General features: G+C 36.9%; 1 protein-coding gene across 5 annotated transcripts in view; it reads right to left on the bottom strand.

The window, feature by feature from the left end:
* FOCAD (focadhesin) overlaps positions 1-22,307 on the bottom strand; it is a 319,213-nt gene that overhangs the window by 275,780 nt on the left and 21,126 nt on the right. For 3 of the 5 annotated variants that reach the window (XM_028494027.2, XM_028494026.2, XM_024126840.3), the window contains exons 2-5: positions 13,475-13,607; positions 12,239-12,327; positions 9,480-9,554; positions 6,894-7,048 (exon numbers count right to left, since the gene is read on the bottom strand). In XM_028494027.2, coding sequence (XP_028349828.1) covers positions 6,894-7,048; positions 9,480-9,554; positions 12,239-12,327; positions 13,475-13,607 — 452 coding nt within the window. The remainder of the gene's footprint in view (positions 1-6,893; positions 7,049-9,479; positions 9,555-12,238; positions 12,328-13,474; positions 13,608-22,307) is intronic. The other 2 variants (XM_024126842.3, XM_024126841.3) reach the window with 1 other exon arrangement.

Below are 22,307 nucleotides of genomic sequence, written 5' to 3'. Positions count from 1 at the left end.
ATTACTCAGCCATTAAAAAAGAATGAAATAATGCCACTTGCAGCAACGTGGATGGACCTGGAGATTATCATACTAAGTGAAGTAATCCAGACAGAGAAAGACAAATATCATATGACATTGCTTATATGTGGAATCTAAAGAAAGATACAAATGAACTTATTTACAAAACAGAAATTGACTCACAGACATAGAAAACAAACTTATGGTTACCAGAGGGGGGAGGGATAAATGAGGAGTTTGGGATTAACATATACACACTACTATATATATAAAACAGCTAACCCGTAAGGACCTACTGTATAACACAGGGAACTATACTCAATATCTTGTAATAACATATAATGGAAGAGAATGTTAAAAAAGAATATATTTTTATATATATATATATATATATATATAACTGAATCACTTTGCTGTACACCTGAAACTAACACAACATTGTAAATCAACTGTATTTCAATAAAAATTTAAAAAAAAAAATGGAAGCTAAATTTTCACTGACATAAGAGCCAAACCCAGATCTCATCATAAGGAGTGTGGGTCAATAATGATGCTGAATATTCCAGAGATAAAGAAAAGAAAAAATTTTTTGGTCAAGCTGTACAAACTATACTAATTAAAACCACCCAGAAAAAATGCTCTTCACCAGGTAAATACAGCACAATTACTACTGTGCATATGAATACCATATCTCAGGTTTCCTTTGGGGTTTATTTGATTACAGCATTAAATACTGCTCAGGTATGCTCGGTCTCCTTTTGAAAAGATTACAATTAATGCTTGCTTCTTTAGTTTCGAAATATTCTAAATATGAGATGCAAGGAAGTACCCATACTAATTTTTTGACCAGGGATGAGAATAACAAAAGTTTGCATTGAAGAGAATTATACAAACATCCCAAAAGAGGGCATCCTGGGTATCATGGGAGCAAATGGTGCAAATGTAGCCAAGTCTCTTTTTAACTAGAAAGGGTAAGTGGTCAGTTTTAAGTACAGTAAGTCACAAGCAAATAAGAGAATGTTAAACACTAGATTAATGATCAAGTCATTTCCTAAATTTATAATAAAATTATATGAGAAAAGAGAGACGGAGCCAGCAAGAAAGGGAGGAAATAAAAAAACAGTTCTGTGGAACCCATGGTTGACCCATAAATGACAAAAAATAATGTTTCTTTCAAAAAAATCTAAGAGATATAATGCTATTGAGTTTTTGCTTGGGAAAGTTCTAAGTACCAGAAAACAGCCTGATTTCTTCTGAAGCACTTTTCCATTATAAAAGTAACATGTATTTCAGTAGTCACTTTTCTTAAATCACCTAAAAACACCTTAGCATAAATACATGACTCTTACAATGGAATATTTTGTGACAAACAAAGCCTTCAACCAGATCAGTTAACTTAAAAAGAAATAGGGCAGAATGTCCTAGATGAGAAAAGTGGCTAGAATTACTTTTCTGGTTATGAGCTACAAGTTGAGAGAGATTCTGTAATTTTAGAGAAAGAAAAAGGATTCAAAAAAAGGAAAAGAGAACATCTGAAAACAAGCTAAAAGGCTTACAGAATACTTAAAAGACAAGATGAGGAAACAGACATGGTCCAAGAATTCTGTCATTGTCAGGTAAGAGTTAAAATTAAATGAGCAATGATACCAATGTAGATATAAACCCTGAAACCATTTCAAATTCATGAAAAATTCTCTGATTCCCTGGCTGCAAATGAAAGCATACTAACTAAGACTGTCCTCCTCAAACCTTGGGGAAACCTCATAAAGGCATCCTTCTTTGATTTTTCTTCTCCTGCCAAATAAAATAAAGAGAAAGAAGCTAAATAGTACAGAAAAGCTTCAATAATACAAGGTATGAATACAGCGTCTCCTTGGTTGCTAACCGTTTCCTACATGATAACAAAGCAATTAAGTGTTCCAAGGAACAGGGTCATCGACAAAAGAAAAGACCCTGAGAGATAAGAATTTTCCCATGAAATTACCCTAAATCTTAACTGCAAATAGTTCTCAAAGTCATTTTTAATCTAATTGGACCCTCATCAATCCATGATCAAAGACTCACTGGATCCAGCAGCTTTAGCCGGGACCCATTATGGGCATTTATTAAGATCCTATTTGAGATTTATTAAAAAGTAGCCTTTAGGAATCTCAGAAAATAGACTTTAATCTCTAACACCTTAATACATTTTATTTTTCCCCCAAATACATAAATTGCAGGTGTCTTCCCTATTTGAAAGCACAAAAGGAACACAAATGAAGCGCTAGTATCTAGAGCATAACCGTCCTACCAAACACATTTTTTGAAAGAAGGGGTGGCGGGTCGGGGAAGCAGCTGAACTGAAATTACAGGCTGTCATGACATCTCAGTATCGAAAACTAAATACCTGGTTCCACAGGAGAGTACTGTTTTTATTCACAATCCCGTTACTAAGCAACTATAACAATGGTTGCATGAGCTTTCTAGAAGCTAGTGCAGTTAAGGGAGGGGGCGGGGATCTAAGGAAAGAAAAATGAGGAAACTCCTTGCTTTGGGAATCTTTATCAAAAGATAAACTCAATGTAAAAACAAAACGAAAAACAATCTAAACTTAAAACAAGCAGTTCCTTAAAGGATAAGAAAAGGACATGCTACTATGTATATCATTCACCCTAATTTTATGTAATTTCAAAATTTATATTTAACTGGTGATAATAATTTCCTTACTGTGTTTTCTCTGTAGCCCCCTTCTTTCCTTCACCCTCCCTAGGGAATAATTTTTTTTTTCAAATTTCCTTACTGATTAAAAGAACATTTTCAACCTCTTAAATCCACTTCTTTGTTTACAGAAGCTATAAAAACTAGTTTACAATTGTTTCATGTTGCCTCAGCTTTGAACCGAGAACACTCTGGACATCAAACTATTCCTTTGAAGGGAACAGTCTCTCAAACAGAGCCAGACACTTTCCCAGACACTCCCTGAAGTTTAGACAACCAGAGCTTTACCAATGTCAAGTCTTATTCAAAGTTAGACTATACAATGTAGCAGGCTCTAGACCAATGTTTCTCAAATTGTGGGTTGGATTTGGGGGTTAAGAGGAAGCAGCTTTTCATACATGTTCCAAGGGAATTTACATACTAGACCTGCAAAGAGCCAAGGAGTAGGTTATAAGGCTAGGAGAGAGAACCTCACTGACTTTTCCTCCATCTTTCCTTGCAGCTTTCAACATTTACTGCAATGCTGAGAAAGCTCTGGAAGCTACATCTTCTAAATATCTATTCCACAGAAGGATGCTGCTTCTCTCTCCTCTTTCCCTCTTTCTCTCTTCCTCTCTCCCTCCCTCTCTCTCCATCTCCCTCTCTCCCTCCCTTCCTCTCCCTCTCCCTTTTTCTCTCTCCCTCTGAAGAATGTTAGGATACTAGGTAGGCAAAATGAAAAAATACAGTTTTAGACTCATTCTTCTGAATCAAAGCTGAGCAATCGTTGTGTGGCTCTGTTCCCAAGGTGCCTCTAGACTGCCATAAATCTCTATTTTAAGAAGAGAAAGCCACAGACAAGGAGAAATTTAAACACTGGAAACTGAAGATCCAAAATGTCTCAGCCAAGAACCACAGGGAAATGACAGTCATTTTTGTTTTTAGATCCCAAAGATAAAGATGGTTTTCTGTCTCAGAAGTTTCCCTGAGGAGCATTTGGAGGGGCAGGCTGTTTAGGTCCCTGTTTTTAATTAAATTTAATTTCTTAAATTTGATTCTCATTTTGCTTTTGTTAAGGCATAAACAATGCAAAGTATAGTCTTTGTAATCACTACAAACCACAAAGCTCTACTACTTGAAATAGAACAAAGGAAATTCTTCAGAAATAATCCTTACCTCTACTGACAACAATAAAGAAAACCTAGCACTTATATAACACATTTCACAATCAAATTGATGCAAAAGTTAAATTGGTTAGCTTCAGAATCTACTCTGTCTACATCTCCTGTGGCTAACAATTTAGACAACATGAACACTCTAAGAAACTTTAAAAAAAAGTTTTTTCAGGATCCTGCAATTGTTAAAATTCCTTTATTTGCTTACCATAAAATTCAAGGCTTTCTTCTATATCTTGGACATATTTCCAAAGACCCTTGAAAACTAATGGTAACCTATATGTGTAAGATTACTCATTGAAGCACTGCCTATAATTGCAAATAATTGAAAACACTAGGGAATTGGTAAATTATGGCACATTCATACAATGGAATATTATACAGCCAGAAAAAAATAGAAAGCACTTTATGTATGGTAAGGAATGATGTCCAAGATATATTTTTTTCATTGAAAAATGCAAAATAAGGAATACTATGTATAGTAGGCTATTAATTTTTTTAAGAAAAAACATGTACATATAAATTTTCAGTTACATGTACATACAGCATCTTTAGAAGGATAACAAGACCTGTTAAGAGTTTTACCTGAGGAGAAAAACTGAGATACAGAGGAAAGACAGAGAATTTGCCTCCCACGCCCTTTTGAATTTTTTACCATGTGAACATGCTGCTAATTCAAAAAATGTATTTTTTAATTTTAAAATATCTAATATTACTGACAAATTTTCACATATACAGATGACATGCTGATCCACTATCAGCAAAGCTTATGCTTTTCGGTTTACAATAGTGATGATGGACTTATACTGATGTGTGAAGGATATCCCACACCAGCATAATTTTCTAATAGGACATTCTGGAATTAAAGGTATAACCTAACTTGCTCTAATTATCCTTTAGTCAGAGACATTAGCTGGCCCCTGGCCCCTTTAGCTGCTGATACTCTTACTTTTGGATATAAACAGTACAACTAGACAATGCAAGGAGGTTCTATGTTTGTGAATTTTAAGGCATTTGAAAATATTTAGGGAGGAACTAATACTACTACCTGCATTTAAAAAAAAAGGGTGAGGCAAAATCTAGGTGGCTTGTTTAAGGGCAACCAATAAGTTACAAAAAGAGAGACACATTAAAACTTAACCTTTTAGGACTTCCCTGGTGGTGCAGTGGTTAAGAATCCACCTGCCAATGCAGGGGACACGGGTTTGAGCCCTGGTCTGGGAAGATCCCACATGCCATGGAGCAAGTAAGCCCATGCGCCACAACTACTAAGCCTGCGCTCTAGAGCCTGCGAGCCACAGCTATTGAGCCCACATGCCACAACTACTGAAGCCCACGCGCCTAGAGCCCATGCTCTGCAACAAGAGAAGCCACCGCAATGAGAAGCCCGCACAGTGCAATGAGAAGCCCGCGCAGTGCAACAAAGACCCAACGCAGCCAATAAATAAATAAATACATTTTTAAAAAAACAAAAACCAAAAACTTAACCTTTTAAAAGCTGCCTCAAAACTAATTTTTTAATGTATATACAATAAGATCTTTCTAAAAATATTTGTTTGAGTGTGTGCGCATGTGTGCATGTGCACGTGGGCATGCACACAAAGAAAAAGACAGAAAATGAGTTAAGTTTTTAGCCATGATCAAACCTTACTTATTCAGAAAGATTTGGTCATCTACTAACTGCTGAAGAGTGTGCTAGAGACAAAAATACAGGTTAAAAATAGAAATATATTGTGAAAGAGCAAGTAGCCCAGCTGAGAAGAGGGAAGTGCCTAGGCAGGAAAGGTGACATCTGAGAGCTGAGCCTTGAAGGATGAAGAAGATGATATCAGAAAGAGAGGGGAAGGAACATTCCATGCAGAGGTACAGCATGCACAGGCTCGGGAACAGGGAACAGTTATGTATGGCTTAGAGGAGGGTTCATGGCAGAAAACGCAGGTTGCACAGAAGGTGGGAACTAGTTTGGGAAGGGCACGTATACCACGCTAAAGGGCTTGGACTTATAAATGTAGATAGCAGAATATACAGAAAAAAAATCAAGGCTCCAAAAAGATTCAAAGAGATGATGTAAGGAACAAAATAAGATTTGTGAAGAAAGGTTAAAAGGCCAGAGGTTACTTAACTTAATAGACCTCAAGCCTAGGAAGGCACTGTCCACACATTGATGGTTACAGCTGTACTCCGTCTCCACAGAAGGCAGAAAAAAAGATTAAGTATTCAGCTCTGATGATACTACAGTAAAGGTGAGTAAGAAACATCAGGAGAACAAGGAACCCCACTGAGAAGGAGGCAGGGAGGCGGGGTAAGAGTTGGGAGAAGGGGACAGAAGCTCAAATGATTTAAAGCAGGCAAAACTGAGGGCATATAGATCAAGACCATTTCTTGAAGCAAAGAGTGGCACCTCCTTTTCAGGGAGTAGTTTACAAGAGATGCTCACTTGCATGGGGTGGTTCAAATACAGTCTTGTTTGACCACCTCAGAATGCCCATTTTATCCCCTGGGATTCCATTAACCTCAGTCTGTGAATGGAATAAATATGGTCATTCCAAACAAATTCAAAGAACATTATTTACTTGGAATAATCAGGGGAAGACATGTCTAAACCACAAAATGGTTTTAAAGAAATTAGTGCTGTTATTTTCTAATGCATGCACTGATGCTAAAGGCTGACCAAGTATTGCCAATAGTGTATAAACTTTACCACTGTGGAATGATGCTTATGGGCAACCTTCTTTCTTAAAATAAGTCAGGAATTTGTACTGCAAACTGTGAGTTATAAACTACTTAGCTATTCCTTAAAAAGAGCAATGACAAAATAAGCAGAACCCCAAAACTTAAGTACAGCAAATGACCACAAATCCCCAAACTTTTAGAGCTTAAATTAGCATGTTCTCACCACATATGAAATTTCAACTGCATGACATTTTTAGGGAAAGAAAAACAACTGGCAAGTAGGATGAATGGTGACCCTTAATGGCAAATAAATGAATTTTTTTCTAAAACTTTAAATCATGAATAGATCAAACATGAAGGAAAGAGCACCTGGTCGATGGAATCAGGTTGAGAATCCCATTGAGAACATAGCTGAACTCCGCAAGATCCTGAGCGACAAGGGCTACCAGACCCTCACAGCAGGCTGTTCGAACCACGACATTATCACTGCAACACTTCTCCCACAGCAAATTCAAAGCAGGAGTCTGAAATCAAACCAGTGATTAAAACACATGTCTGATGAGCAGCAAAAGCATATACACCCCCAGCCATTCATCAAAGTGTAATTCATTCACAGTAGGCTAACTTTCCTCTACAAAAACCATGTCACACCATTTGTAGAATACACTGAAGTCGGTTTTCCAAGAGAGGTAATGGATATGTTCTGACATAGCAACTCTCTCTCATCTGGTGTCTTTGCTGCAAAATGAGGCTGGCTGCTGAAGTATGACCTGAGTCCGAGCAACACGATTACTAGAAGATCAAAACTATGACTTGGGGCTTCCCTGGTGTCGCAGTGGTTGAGAGTCCGCCTGCCGATGCAGGGGACGCGGGTTCGTGCCCCAGTCTGGGAGGATCCCACGTGCCACGGAACTGCTGGGCCCGTGAGCCGTGGCTGCTGAGCCTGCGCGTCCGGAGTCTGTGCTCCGCAACGGGAGAGGCCACAGCGGTGAGAGACCCACGTACCGCAACAACAACAACAAACAACTATGACTTGGCTCCAGCACTGTGCTCTAACTAAGCCATTTAACCAGACATGAACAATACCAGCATACCAGTTAGTCTAAGTTGGACTCCAAATCATACCTATGCTTCAAGCCCTAAATGGCAGTAACATTTTCAGAAAATGTTCCTGCTCTCCTCCCACCAACCTCTATCACCCACATGCCACCCCACTGTCCCCCACAATGTCCCTGCCCCAAGTGACTGAAGCTGAATGTGGACCCAGAGGAAGGAGACAAGTAGGACAAGCTATGAGCAAGCTGCTGGTTCCATGACTACAAACAAAAGCCTAGAAAAAGTGTTTTGCCCAAGGAAGACTGTGACTTCTCCCCCTCACACTGTGAACCTGTCACCTGTGACAGAAAAGCACTGGAAGGACACAGAGATACATATAAGTTCTTTATTTTGAAAAATCCTATAAAAACAGAGGTTCTAGCTTTCATAACTTTCTCAGGAACTCATGATCCTCCCCTCAAAAAAAAAGTTCACTACTAATGATAAACCTCTATTTGAATGTATTGTGGGTTAAGTCCATTTAGATTTTACATGTTGTTTTGGGGATTTTTTTTTTGCTTTTTTTTGCTTTTTTTTTTTTTTTAAAAAAAGAACACACAATGAAGCTATTTTTCCTTCCTCCTGACATAATTTATTAGGGAAACATACAATCTGGAGAAAAAAAAATTAAGATTCACCAGCTCCCATAGAATAACTAAAAGAATGAAAATCAACATTAAATTGTGCCAACTTTCCCACAGTAGCTGGCTCTGAGAGCCTCTTCAGTCTTAGAATCCCACTAACATAACAATACAATTAACAGTCACTGAAGGGAAGAAATATTTATATTCCATTTCTTTTATTCAGAAGAAAATTTTATTCACCTGTATGGACAATACCAAAGCGTTCTAAATGTCATCACTCCAATACTAAGCCAGAATAACAAAATAAATGAAAAAAAAAACTGTTGCCTCAGGTAATACTGTGCCCTCATGGAAGTAAGCATTCATTTATTACAAGAGGAAACATTTAGTTACAGGGATTTGATATTCAGTAAATCCTGGCAGTTTAAGTAAAACCACTAGATCTTCTCAGAGTACATAATGTGATTACCGGCAGGATTAAGATCAGAATCCTCAGAAAACCTAATTTATATGACTACATACAAACACCAGATAAATGCCAATTAGTGAAGTATGCCCCTACATTGACTTCAACATGTCAGCAGAAGCTGTAAAGAGATGTAACTTGGAGCAGCTAATAAAAAGGAATGTGAGAGAAAGGAAATCAATTTATTTCTGTTACGAAAAAATCTTATTTCCATCACCTATATTCCCCATAGAGTGTACCTTAGAGGACCTACTTAAGCAGAGTTTCCAATCAGCATGTCAAAATACACAACACTGGCCAACCAAAACCCAAGTGGTAAATATGTCAGTAAGCTGGCATTGCTTCAACTCTTAGCATTCAACTGCTCTACGAATGGCACAGAATTTTCCTCCAGCTCTTCCTGTCAGGGGATGACCTTTCCAACTTAGAATGCATATTTGGGGCTACACCTAAAGCATGAGAAATCTCCTACACCCAAACAGAGCCACTATGTTCACTTTCTCCATTAAACAAAAAGATTCCCTCAGCAGTAACCCTATCAGCCTTCTCTAAAGCATGCCTACCCTCCTTCCACCCATATTATTTTTCATTAATAGTCATAAGAATACTCCCCTTCACCCCTTCCATATCTCATTCCTGGAGTGTTGTTACAAATTTTAAAGTTTAAAAGAATATCATGGCAAACAAACCAAAAAAAGGCAAAATCATTTCTATAGTGACCTGAACTGTGAGGAAAACAAAAGAAGTGCTTATGCAGTCCAGCTAGCAGCAATATCTGAATAGAACTAAAGCACAAAGTTAAAGACAGACCTGGTTTGTGGACTGGTGGATCTTTTCTGAAAAACCATTTTCCTTTAGAACTGCAGCAATAAGATGACCTGCAGCCTAAAAAAACAAACAAAATTAATGAATACATTCCCTTGAAAGTTCTTGCTCAATAGTGAATTTGAAGGTAACTAATAGCAGTACTAGTCAATATGGTATGCCAGTCACTCCCATTCAGAGTGTGTGCTTTGTTGAAGGCACTGTATTGGCACTCCACATACATAATCTCTTATCTTCATAACAACCCTCAAGTAAGCATTTTATCCTACATTTTATCCCAATAAGCAAACTATTGTTCATAGATGTTGAGAAAATTGCTGGAATTTCAGTTTAAATTGCTGTCACTTAGTATTAGAAAATAATTTGAGATTGCTTAATCCATTAAACCATGAGAAACTCCACAATTTTTAAAATCATCTTTGCAACTAAATGAAACGCATCATTCTTCATCATGCCCTTAATGAAGATCATCATCCCCATCTTCATGATTAGGGCCCACACAGATTTGAACCAACAGGTCCTCCCCTCACCATGACCATTCTCCTTCCTCTATGGTCTATGATTTAATTTTTTTGTTGGTTTCTCATAGGTTTCAGCCCCTTAATAAGCTTTCAGCCTCATAAATCTCTAAAATTTTCCCATATCTTCTTTGGTCAAAAAGCCAGTAATTAAAACTAAGATTCTTATATGAGAGCTGATTCCATAAATACGTAAATGTCATTATTTCGCATCATCTCAAATCCACTCTCCTAGTTTTTCAGCACCACACAGCACTGCTGTCTTAGAGCCACAGGCTAGCAACAATGACAGCCATGCTATGCATGGGTTGGGAGAAACTTTGCTACGGCAACAACTGTTCAGCCTGCCCTTGAGACCAACGTCTGAAAAGACTATGAATACCTGTCAGTGTTGCAAAGTCTCCTGAAAAGCTCAAATAAAAACAAAACACCTACTCCTTCGTTTCTTTTTGTATTTCACACATTGGAATTGAATTCAGACCTCAATGCTTGACGGTCTAAGTTTTACAATACAAGTCACACATTTACACGAATTTTAAGTTTAGATCAATGAACTGTCTCTTACCTCCTTGTTAAAGGGATAGTAACAAGAACTGAGGACCAGTGAATAGTTTCAGTTCCTGTTTACAAAATATACCATATTTCATTGAATGTAACTGGCCATCAACTGCAAGATGCACCATTCTCTTATGTACCACCAAGAAAGGAAAAAAGTCTGCCAACTAATCTGTGTTATACAATGCTTCTTATAATTTAAATTTTTGATTTTATATTAATGAAAGAGCTCTTTCAGACTCTTTTAGAAAATCATGGCCAACTTCATAAATGTACAGGCAATACCAACTGTATAATGACCGCTGCCATCAATTACTAGGTACAACCCAATTTCACAGATGTTAAAATGTGAAAAAATGTGTGTGAATCAATGAAATATGGTGCTAACACTGAGCAGTGGTTACAAAAGAACAATAAGAAGTATTCAGAGGACAGGGCACAATTGAAAGAACCTAATAAAACCAATATGAAACACAACAAGGACAAAAAAAAGCTACTGTTCATATTTAGAAAAAGGACTAAAAGAAAAAAGTTTAATGATAAACATCCCCCCACTGCCCACCAAATTCAATTTCTCTAATTTACCTTACAATTTATCTCTCTAACAAATCAGAGAATATAGCCTAAATTGATTTTAAAATACAAAATCCAAGTATAAATCAGCCTATACTGCTACTTAAGTTCTCCGTAACAGAATAGTTTAAATAGATATCGTACACGAGACAATACACTTTTCACTTAATTGTAACAGCAACACAAATAGGCATGTCTTGATTTATCTATGCTAATAAAGGGACTCCAGGTACAGAAAAATAAAAACTGTGGACAGCATCCTCCAAGCATTCATCTTCTTCTTCATGGTAAGCACCTGTGCTGCACAGGATATGACTCCAACCCAGTCAGGTAGAAGGGAATCTTGCATAAGGAGTGTTCTACTCCTCATGGAAGGGTTCCCCACTACCCAGCTAAGTCAATTCCCACAGCAGGCATCTCCGAAGGTAACTGTTGAAAGTATCCAAGACGCTGTACGTTGGTAAGTCTTCAGGCAGGCTTCTGCTGGCCCCTTAGCTTTACTCTCACAAGAAAAGACAGTAGCTATTATGGTACCTTGATTAACAGGGATGCTTCTAGTTAGCTGAAGGCTAACCAGAAAATCAGTTCTGTTTTAACCCTAATAACTGAAAAGCTCTTCTAAAATAAATTATCACAATTTTCTACCTGAGTTAGCATGTAGATCCAATTTTTTAATCCAGGATATTTTACCTATTGAATGTCATTATTATTAAAATCTTTATTCTTAATGTTGTACTGCAGTAGAATATACCTTTTTCAATATTAATCTCTCAAACTCTGTAGATGTATAACCATTTAATTCTGTTCCCAATAATTAATTATAGACCAAAAAATATATATTCAAGGGTTAATCAAGGTTTTTATCTCTAAGAAGAAAAGTATGACATAAATGAAAGCAGAGATTGGTCAATTTCAATATTTACTTTCCTATGTCATACATAAATTTTCAAATTAACTGATATAAAAGTTGTTTATTAATATATATTTCAGTACATAGAAGAATAAAAATATTTAATGTTAAAAATATAAAATTCAATTAATAATCCACCAAAAATGTTGGTTTGTTACCATGAAGCATAAACAAACAGATAAAATTACCTGTGATTGGATAAGAGAATTTGGAAATTCAAACCTTTTCCTGATATCATCTGACATTTTTACTTCTCTCACATGTACATAAGCAGATTCTGTAACCAAAACAAAAGAATATTTGTTAGTCCGGAAACGGAGTTCAAACCAACTATCTGTCAAATAACATGAAAGTAATTCATTCCAAAGACAACAATGGACATAAAGCACAGGGCTCTGCAGAGCAATCCCTTGGCATACCCTTCCCTGTTAACCACTTCAGCCCTCAAATGCCATGACTGATAAATAACCTAAAAATGCCCAACTGCTCTTAGTTTTTTCCATTAGAGCAAATCCTGAAACAGATGAATTCACTCCACAGAAACAAACAAAAAAATCCAAAAGTTCAAGCCTAAATAACAGGATTTTAAAAGTTCAACCACACGTTTGAAATAGAAATTAATTCTTCTGTGGATCAAAACTTCTGACGGAGAAAGAATCAAACTTTCACAAAATTGTTTAAATTATGCCTCACTCTGGTACAAGCTTCCATTTAATCATGAATCCAACTGTTAGTGACAAGTGTGAAGCATTGGTGAGCTTTTTCAGGAAGTATAGAAACGACCTGGAAACTCACACATCAAAACAGATCCCGTTTTCTAAAAGAGGAACAAGCAAGCAATTAGCACCAACTTTTAATATTTACATCACACCTCTCTGACTCCTACTGGGCTCTCAAATACAAAAACAACAACAAAATCATGGAGAAGGGCAGGTGGCAAAGTGGAGGCACAGAACTAATAAGAAGATTTCTCAAGGATCCCAATTTATCCAATTCCCATGTAGCACTGAACCCAGCAAATTACACCACTCTAAAAAACAGGATGCTTTAGGCCACCTATTTATTACAGTATAACTTAAAAAAAAAGTTTGTCAGTACTGTTCTCTAAGTCACCTTATAAAAATAACAGGCAACAAAACCAAGTTTTCCTGATATCTAAAATGGAAGCTTCTTGTGTTGAACCTGCAGCTCTTTCTCACTATTCTCCTCCCTTTCTTCCAAAGCCAAACTCCCTGAATAAATAATTTATACTACCTTTCTTCCTCAACATCTAAACTTTGCTACGGCAAAGTCCCTTGAATTGGACATTTCACAGCACTGAAACAACATGTTCTAAGACTGCCAACCATGTCCCCTGTCTAATTTACTCATTAGCTTTTAAGCAGGTCAAAATTTCTTCAACTTCCCCGTTGTATTAATCTCACCTTTCTTGAAATGTTCTTCTCTTTTGTTCCATAAGACATCACAACAGGATTTCCCAAAGTGTGTGCCTGGGAAACCCAAGATAGAGATCTCCTCGAGAGGAAAAAAGAATTTTGTAGGGACATATATTGCCATCTTGAAGATTCAAAGAGTAAACAAAAAACCAAATAATACATGAAATATGTTAGAAGGTGATACAACGGAAAAAAATAAATCTGATCTCTTTTTCTATGAGTTTGTTTTTGAAGTACAATTGACCTACAATGCTATGTTAGTTCCTGTTATACAACATAATGATTTGATATTTCTAAACATTTCAAAATGATCATCGCGATAAGTCTAGTTACCATCACCATACAAATTTATTATATAATTATTGACATATTCCCCACACTATACATTTCATACCTGTGACTCATTTATTTTGCAACTGGAACCAGAGGCGGAGGGGGGGGGGGCGGTGACTGGATGAAGGCAGTCAAAACTTACAAACTTCCAGTTATAAGATAAATAAGTACTGGGGTTATAGCGTACAACATGATAAAGGTAATGAACACTGCTGGATGTTATATATGAATGTTAAGGGAGTATATCCTAAGACTTCTCATCACAAGGAAAACATATTTCTCTTCCACTTCTTTAATTTTGTATCCATATGAAACAATGGGTGTTCACTAAATTTACTGTGGTCATCATTTGATTATGTATATAAGTCAAATCACTATGCCTTAAACTTATACAGTGCTAAATGTCAACTGTACCTCAATAAAACTGGAAGAAAAAAAAATGTTTTTAAAAAGTAAAGCCAACAGAGTAAAGGGGGGGGGATGAGAAATGAGGGATGGACACACTTCCTATTTAAATATGGTGGTCACCTTAGAGGGTGACATTCGGAAGTTAGCCACACAAATCTGGGAAAAGAGTGTCACAAGCACAGGAAACAGTGAGTGCAAAAACCCTAAGCTAATAACCTGCTTAAGACCCATCCCAGGAAGAGGAAAAAGATGAGTCAGGGACAGAGTGAAGGAGGAAGAGAATGGTAAATCAGAGTCAGTGAGAAGCCAGACAACAGAGGGCCTTGTAGGCCACTGGATGGACAGATGTACTTATCCTGAGTGAAACTGTTAACTACTACAGGAAAAAAAAAAAGGAAAGTGGTAAGATTTTAATAGAATCACTGAGGTGAGGAGAGGTCAGATTCTGGATATCTTCAAAGGCAGAGCCAATGTGGTTGCTAATGGATTAGATGAGAGTATAGGAGAAAGAAAGGGTCAACGATGACGTCAAGGTTTTTGATCTGAGCAACTTTATTCTTAATTTTAATTCCTTTGGGCATTTTACACATTAAACAAAACCATGTATATATGACTTACCATGGCATTTTTTTACTAAAAGGAAAAGATGGAGTTGCCATCAACTGAAATAGGGAAATAAGTTTTGTGAGGGAAGACCAGGAATTCCACTGGACAGGTAAGTTTTAGATGCTTAATGCATATCCAAGTGGCAATGTCAGGAAGAAAGTTGGAAAAAGGAATCTATAATTGAGAGACAGATCTTAGTTGGTGATACAAATAATGGTGTGTATTATTAAAGAATCTGAGAGGTTCTAAAGCAAGAAGTTTGATTAACTTTGCTTAACCCAGAGTTTACCAAACTTATCTGGTCATGGCCCACCTTTTTCTAAAAATACCTGTTAACAGTCTACATAACCAGCCTTTCCTGGGATACACCTTGGCAAACACTGCTCTACTGGCTCCTCCAATTCCTCTGTCCACTCTGCTTCTCAAGCACCATCTTCCTGAAGGTGCTCCCAAGCGTTTTGCCTTGTGCATCTTTCATGAAAACTCTCCTGGAGCCTTCATCTCATCTCTATCTCCAAACACTTCCCTACTCTCTCTCATAAGGCTCTAAAACACCAGAAATTGGAGAGGTTAAAAACAAAACACATATTTTCTCTCATAAAAACTGTTTCCATTTCAGCGCATCTTCTCTCAATTCTCCCCTCACAATTTTCTTCACCAACATTCTCTAAATCCAGTCAGTCACAAAGTCAGCTTTGTTTTTTCCAGCATCTCAGAGTCTACTTTTCCTCTCCATTTCTCCACGCATCATCTTCATTCCTCATGCTAGGCTTCCTTCAGTAACTGCTTAATCTTGGGGTTCTCCATGCTTGAGTTCATCCCATACGCTGCTGTCAGATTAACTGTCCTAAAATGCTATTTCCATCATATCATTTCCCTGTAAAGAATTCATAGTGGGTTTTCAATAGCCTGTCAGATTAAATGCAAATTCTGATTCCCAGGTTTTAAGTCTCCAACAGCAGTCTCACACATTCGACTTCATTTTCACTGTTGTCTAATTCCAATCTGGTTAAAACCATTTTCAGAATAGTCCCATGTGCTCAACAATACGCTCATTCCTAAGGGATTTTATTTATGCTGTTGTCTCCCATATAAAATGTCCTCCTCTGTCTGTTCCTACTATTTAAAGATGAAATTCGTTTCATAGCGTATCTTCTCTGTTAAGCCTTTCCCAAGCAGCCACATCTTAGAGCAATCGCCTTGCTTTATATTTCTTCAGTGCTATTGCATTTGGTCTGACCCATACTACCATGTGACTATTTACATTAGGATTGTTCATATTTTTCTGTAAAGGGTCAGATAGCAACTACTCAGATTTGCCACTGTAGCAGGAAAGCAGCCACAGACAATACATAAACAAATGACCAGGGCTGTGCTCCAATAAAACATTATTTACAAAAACAGGAGCCAGGTGGGCTGTAGTTTACTGACTCCTGGTTTACATAATGACTATTTCTTTAATTAATTTCTAAAATTTGTTGACAAAAATTGCTACAGTTGACATTCAAATCTGCCCCTGTGCATCCAAGCACAGGTAAATACATAAATAAGATAAATTATACATGTCTTATTATCTAAAAGATGAAAAAGTTCGCTTTATCATAGAAAACAAACTCTTTCATGCCCCTAAACTCTGAAGGAAATTTCTCACATTAGGCTTTCTATATGGGATACAGAGTGATATAATAAACAATAATCTCAATAACATAAGCAAAACGGAATTTTATGTTACTTCTTTTTTAAACAAACCCTGGAGAAAGCCATGGTTATAATATAACATGTAATTCAGAAAAAAAAAAACTCTCAGCTAACGGGGTCCAAGTACAGAGTTTTCTGATGATCTAACCTAACTCAACAGAAAGTCAACTTTAGAGAAGTTGAGAAGTTGAAAGTCAACTTCCAGAGAAGCAGAGGGTTATCAACTTACCACAGAATATACTTATGCAAATGTCAAGAGTAAGAGAGTTAAATAGAAGAAATGTGGGGTTATACTCTGATTCAGGCCTGAATGATGAAATTCCAAAATGCTCTGGGGACCAGACAAACAGCTGGTTAGGCTAATAGCTTATTAGGGCAGTGAAGAAGCTGAGCCATCCGGAAAGAGGACTCTGTCTCCAGGAGGTGGGCCAATGGAGTAAAAGAGTACTGTTTTTACCAAAATTGTCTAAGTATAGATGACAAATACCTAAGCTTACAAAAGACAGTCCTAATTTTGGTACAATACTTTAGAGAATAAGTAAGTTTTTAAAATCTATAGTAACTATCTCTCCTTAGGCATTCTCAAAACCACTACCAAAGCTGCAATATGATTTGATATCATCCTTGATTTGCTATCCTTGAGCTACAAACTGCAGGTGTCTTTCACCTGCTGGAGACATATTTCAAGGTTAATCACAACCACTTCACCTTTCAAGGTATCAAAACATCATATTCTCTTAGGGAATTTCAAAAAGAGTACATATTTTGCTTTAGTATTGGCAGTGTAGCATGTGTCCTACTTTATTTTTAATCTCAACATCCCTTGGGCATTTTATACATTTAAGAAAACAATTTATATATTACTTCTTACCCTGACATTCTCTACTCAAAGGAAACTAGTCACAATATGCTCCATAAACCACGTTACAAAAAAGAGTATTTGATTTTAAGAGATTTATCTCCAACCTGTCATAGTGTCCTTTTTGTCTGTCTGAATCTATATCAGAAAGAGAATTTTCAATGAGGTCTTTAAGTTCCAAGTGAATCAAAGCATTTGTTTAACTTAAGCAATTATCATCTTATCTGCCAAGGTGTTTCAGCCGCACAAGAACACTTCCCCAAAAATAAATCAATTGCACTCTAGAAGTAATAAAGGAGCAGCAGATAAAGCACCTTAGGTTTTCAACTTTCTCAATAGTTTCCCTAGGATACAAAAATATACAGCCATAGATCATACAAAAGTATTTAGTGTCAAACTTCAAACGAAGGATACAATCTGAAAAACAAGAGAAGACTCTATCTATAGTAGACCCTCAAACGACACAGGGGTTAAAAATCTATCTAGGGCTTCCCCGGTGTCGCAGTGGTTGAGAGTCCGCCTGCCGATGCAGGGGACACGGGTTCGTGCCCCGGCCCGGGAGGATCCCACATGCCACGGAGCGGCTGGGCCCGTGAGCCATGGCCGCTGAGCCTGCGCGTCCGGAGCCTGTGCTCCGCAACGGGAGAGGCCACAGCAGTGAGAGGCCCGTGTACCGCAAAAAAAAAAAAAAAATCTATCTAACGCTGACCCCCACACAATTGAAAATCTGCACACAATGTTATGATAGGCCTTCCACTGCCATGGTTTCTCATCCACTGATTCAAACTACCACTGATCGTGTAGTATTGTAATAAAGTATTTATTGAAAAAAATCCACGTATAAGTGGACCCGTGCAGTTCAAGCCTATGTTGTTCTAGGGTCAACTGTAATTATATTCACAAGTGCTATGGGAACCTAGCAGAGGGATTATGCAGGGTAGTTTGCGGGGGCCGGGTCCAATGGTCACAAAGACTTGACCCTGAGCACTCGTGACTACCAAATTTCTATATAGGAAGGACTCAGGGCAGCAATGCAGGTGGAAGTCAGGGCTACAGAGAGTACATTCTGGAAGCTAGCCTACAAAAGCAACGTCATCATCAGAATGATAAAAAGTAAACTTCCTTCACATTGAAAGAACCCTGTTTCAGAGACACAACTAGGACTTTTTTTCTTTCTAACACTTTATCAACTCTTCCAATTACCAGTTATGCATTTACTTAGCTTCTTCCACCCATAAGTTAAGCTACAGAACCATCAGACTGAGGATTTTTAACACATATTTTGACAATTTATTACTTTTTTTAATGGCTTATGGAAAGCTGATGTGCACCATCAATAAATTTGACCTGATCTTATAAGTTCATCAAGACTGTGGCTTAGGGGTATATTCCAGACTCTCCTAGTTGCTTCACTCTGTCCCTTAAAGAAAAAAAGAAAAAAACTTTTCAATCACCCAATATTTATATCTTCCTTGTTCTCCTACCTGATTAGCTTCTCACCTATCTCTTCTCAGTCCCTAAGAGTCCCACAGCCTCTCTAGTATCTGGCAGCTGGAATCTGTTTCATCACCCTTTGTTATATCCTGAAAACTGCTAGAAACTCAAGCTTAACCTCAGCTCTTGCTTCAAAACCTTCAAAATCCAACTGGCTCCTGCACTCTCAAATTAACAGGACAATTGGAGTCCTCCTAACAACATGATTCATAAAAATGGAAATCTCATGGGAAGATTGCAATGGAAAGTTTTTAATACTAAAGAGCGAGTGTAAGAAAATAGTGATTTTTTTAATCATTATATTCACTAAGTCATCATTAAATTAAGCTGAGAGTAGGAAATACTTTTATTTTCGCCACTAATTTCAAAATCAAGACGAGGTAGAGGTCAACCTACTGGTATGATAGAACCACTTGGTCAATCAGAGAAAGCAGGAATGGCATAGACGTGGCATAGACTGCTAACTATCCTTCAATAACTGTGCTTTTCTTCTATATTAATGAAACCAGCTGTATTACATTTCGTAGCCTCAAGTATGGCTACAGAGACTGTGTATGTGATCAAGTTCTCCCCAGTGGAATCTGAGCAGACATGATGTGCCAATTCCAGGCTACAACCTGCTTCCTCCACTCTCTCTATTCCCAACAGAAACCAGGTCTTGGCAACAACTCAGATTCAATCATGTGCATGAAGACAATGCCTCTAGGACACGGCTGGAGAAACAAGATGGAAGGAGCCCTAAATGACAGCTTAGAACACAACTGCAAACCTGAAACTCCAAAAAAAAAAAAAACCTTCTACTTTGTTTGAACCATTGCATTTTGGGGTCTGTTTGTTGCAGCAGCTAGTACTTCCTTAATAATATATTGTACCTGAGAGCATCTCCCTTCTGTACTTTTGTCACTGGAGCAACAATGTCAGAGGGGTTAAGCAACTAAGCAAAAAGGTACTCATCCTAGCAGTTCACATGAGAAGGGAGGTTTCTTGACTCCCAATCCAGTGTTTCCCTGGACTATCAGTAACATGAGGCATGACCAGCACACTCCACATTCCTGCATCATGTCACAGGAATTTTAAGATCTGTAATTCAAGTGCTGAGGAAATTTAGGTGACTCTAAGTTCTGATTATCTCACTGGTTGCAATTTACTAAAATACATCAAATTGCTATCAAATTCTTGCCTTTACAATTTAGTTTCTTCTCAGTTACATCACATGTTACTTACTCATAGATTTTGAAATGAGAGTCTAAAATAAGATCAAAGGCAGGAAATACCAAGTTAGAGCTTATTACTGACCAGGAGAACCAAGCATGAAAGTAAGAAACAAAACCACCAACTTCAATAATGTCTGATTTGTTACAATATTTTCTTCAATTATTCTTGGATTATCTTTTCTAAAGTGTCTTTTATGTGTATGTATTTATATGTTAAATATACAAGGGAATGCAGATGAAAAACAGTGATTTTTAAAATCTAAAGACTGATTTATCTCTAGAATTTTTACAGTATCCAATCTAAGTCTTCAAAGAAGTCCTCAAATAAGCTCCTTTAATGAGATTATTTTTTCTGTTATAATTTTTAAATATTTTTGCTCCACCAAAAGAATAATTTCTCAAATTGCTCAGTACATTTTTAAATAAGTATTTTATGTTGATACAAAATAATCTTTACTGTATATTTATAATAAAACTGATGCCCAATCATTTTGAAGACCTTACTGACCAATAAACATCTAATCTGAATAGCTAAAATCTCCATATTCATCATATTACTTTTAATGCCATTCAGTTAACTAAAATTTAGTAAAACACCACAGAATGTGTTTTATAGGTATTTGATTTGTATTTCCTCCCCTAAAAAATGACTCAAATTTTGCACACTGGTTCTCTAAAATAATTTACTTCTTAGCAAATATTAATATTGCACAAACTGAAGTATACCAGTGTCCCTCCAGGGGAAAAAAAAAAAAAGAGGAAATGATAAGTAAAACAAGAACATCTAAATGTTGATAACAGATGGGTACACTGGAGTTCATACTACTATTCTATGTTTATATATGTTTGAAATTTTCCATTATAAAGTTAAAAAAAAAAACCCACGTGTGATTCTCACCCAGGGGCCAGGCAATATTCTCAGCACTTCACATTTATTAACTCATTTAGTCCTCACAATACCCTATGAAATAGGCACTCATTTTACAGAAGAAGAAACTCAGGCACAGAAAAGACAGATAACTTTCCCAAGGTCATACAATAAACTGAAATTCAAATCCAGGTAGTCTGGGTACATATGTACATAGAAAAGCCTGGAAAACATAAATTATGGGTGATTTTTAATTTTGCTTGTTCCTAGTTTATAATTTTTTCACAAGAATGTGTTTTTGTAATTTGAATAGTTACCAAAAATATGAAAATCTTTATTCAAATACTTACACATTCTTTCGAAATAGAGGATATGACTTTCTAAAACCCAAATCACTATAAGCATAGAAATACATCATTAACAGATGTCATTAAGTGAGCAAAAAACTAGAAAAATTTTAGAAATGATAAAAGGGGTCTGTTTGTTGCAGCAGCTAACTTTGTTAGCCATTTTACCAATGCTTTATGGAAAGAGTAATATTGAAAAGGGGTCAATGTAATTTAACTAGATAGATTCAATTAACTTTAGACCATTTAAAAATCTTCCTTCATTTTCAAGGAGAAATATAACCATTATTATTTTCCTACTTTAGACTCCTGGGAAATTTTATACCAAAATAAAAACTCTCACTCTCGAAAAGAATTATGTAGACTGATGACAAGTTAAATGGCAACATTTTTCTTGATTGCTGCAAACTGGCCAAACTCATTTCTTATTTTTCATGAAAACTAAATTATTAAAATCATATCGAATGGAATAGAATTATTTTAACTTACACTCTTAGTACTAATGAAAGCTGAAGATCAGATGGGCCAAGGAATTTTATAGGAAGATAGTAAATTTCCCTGATGTTAACTAACTCAGTGTGGCCCAAGGTGGAGAATATCTCTATATTCCAGGTCTGAATAGACACAATCACAAAAACAACATCATCACCACACTGTTAGAAGAACCACTCTAAAAATGTTCAAATGAATAAGATGAATAGGACAGTGTGAAGCAATGTCATATATTCTTTTGCAAACCCTACAACTATCCATAGTGAAGATGAGAAAACGTCTTTAATTTGATTATGCTTAGTCTTACATACCCGTATCACCATGATGACAGAGCAACCTGACACAGAGAGAAAAATGCATGGGGCTGGAGGGTCAGGGAGTAGGAAAAACAGACTGGTTGCAAAACCTGACTCCACCACTAGGCATTAAAATTTAGGTTAGGGCTTCCCTGGTGGCGCAGTGGTTGAGAGTCCGCCTGCCGATGCAGGGGACACGGGTTCGT

This window comes from Physeter macrocephalus, chromosome 9 (assembly GCF_002837175.3).
Source record: "Physeter macrocephalus isolate SW-GA chromosome 9, ASM283717v5, whole genome shotgun sequence".
NCBI classification, from domain to species: domain Eukaryota; kingdom Metazoa; phylum Chordata; class Mammalia; order Artiodactyla; family Physeteridae; genus Physeter; species Physeter macrocephalus.
Note: the sequence above shows the minus strand (reverse complement) of the source record. Positions and strands in the feature narration are given on the sequence as shown.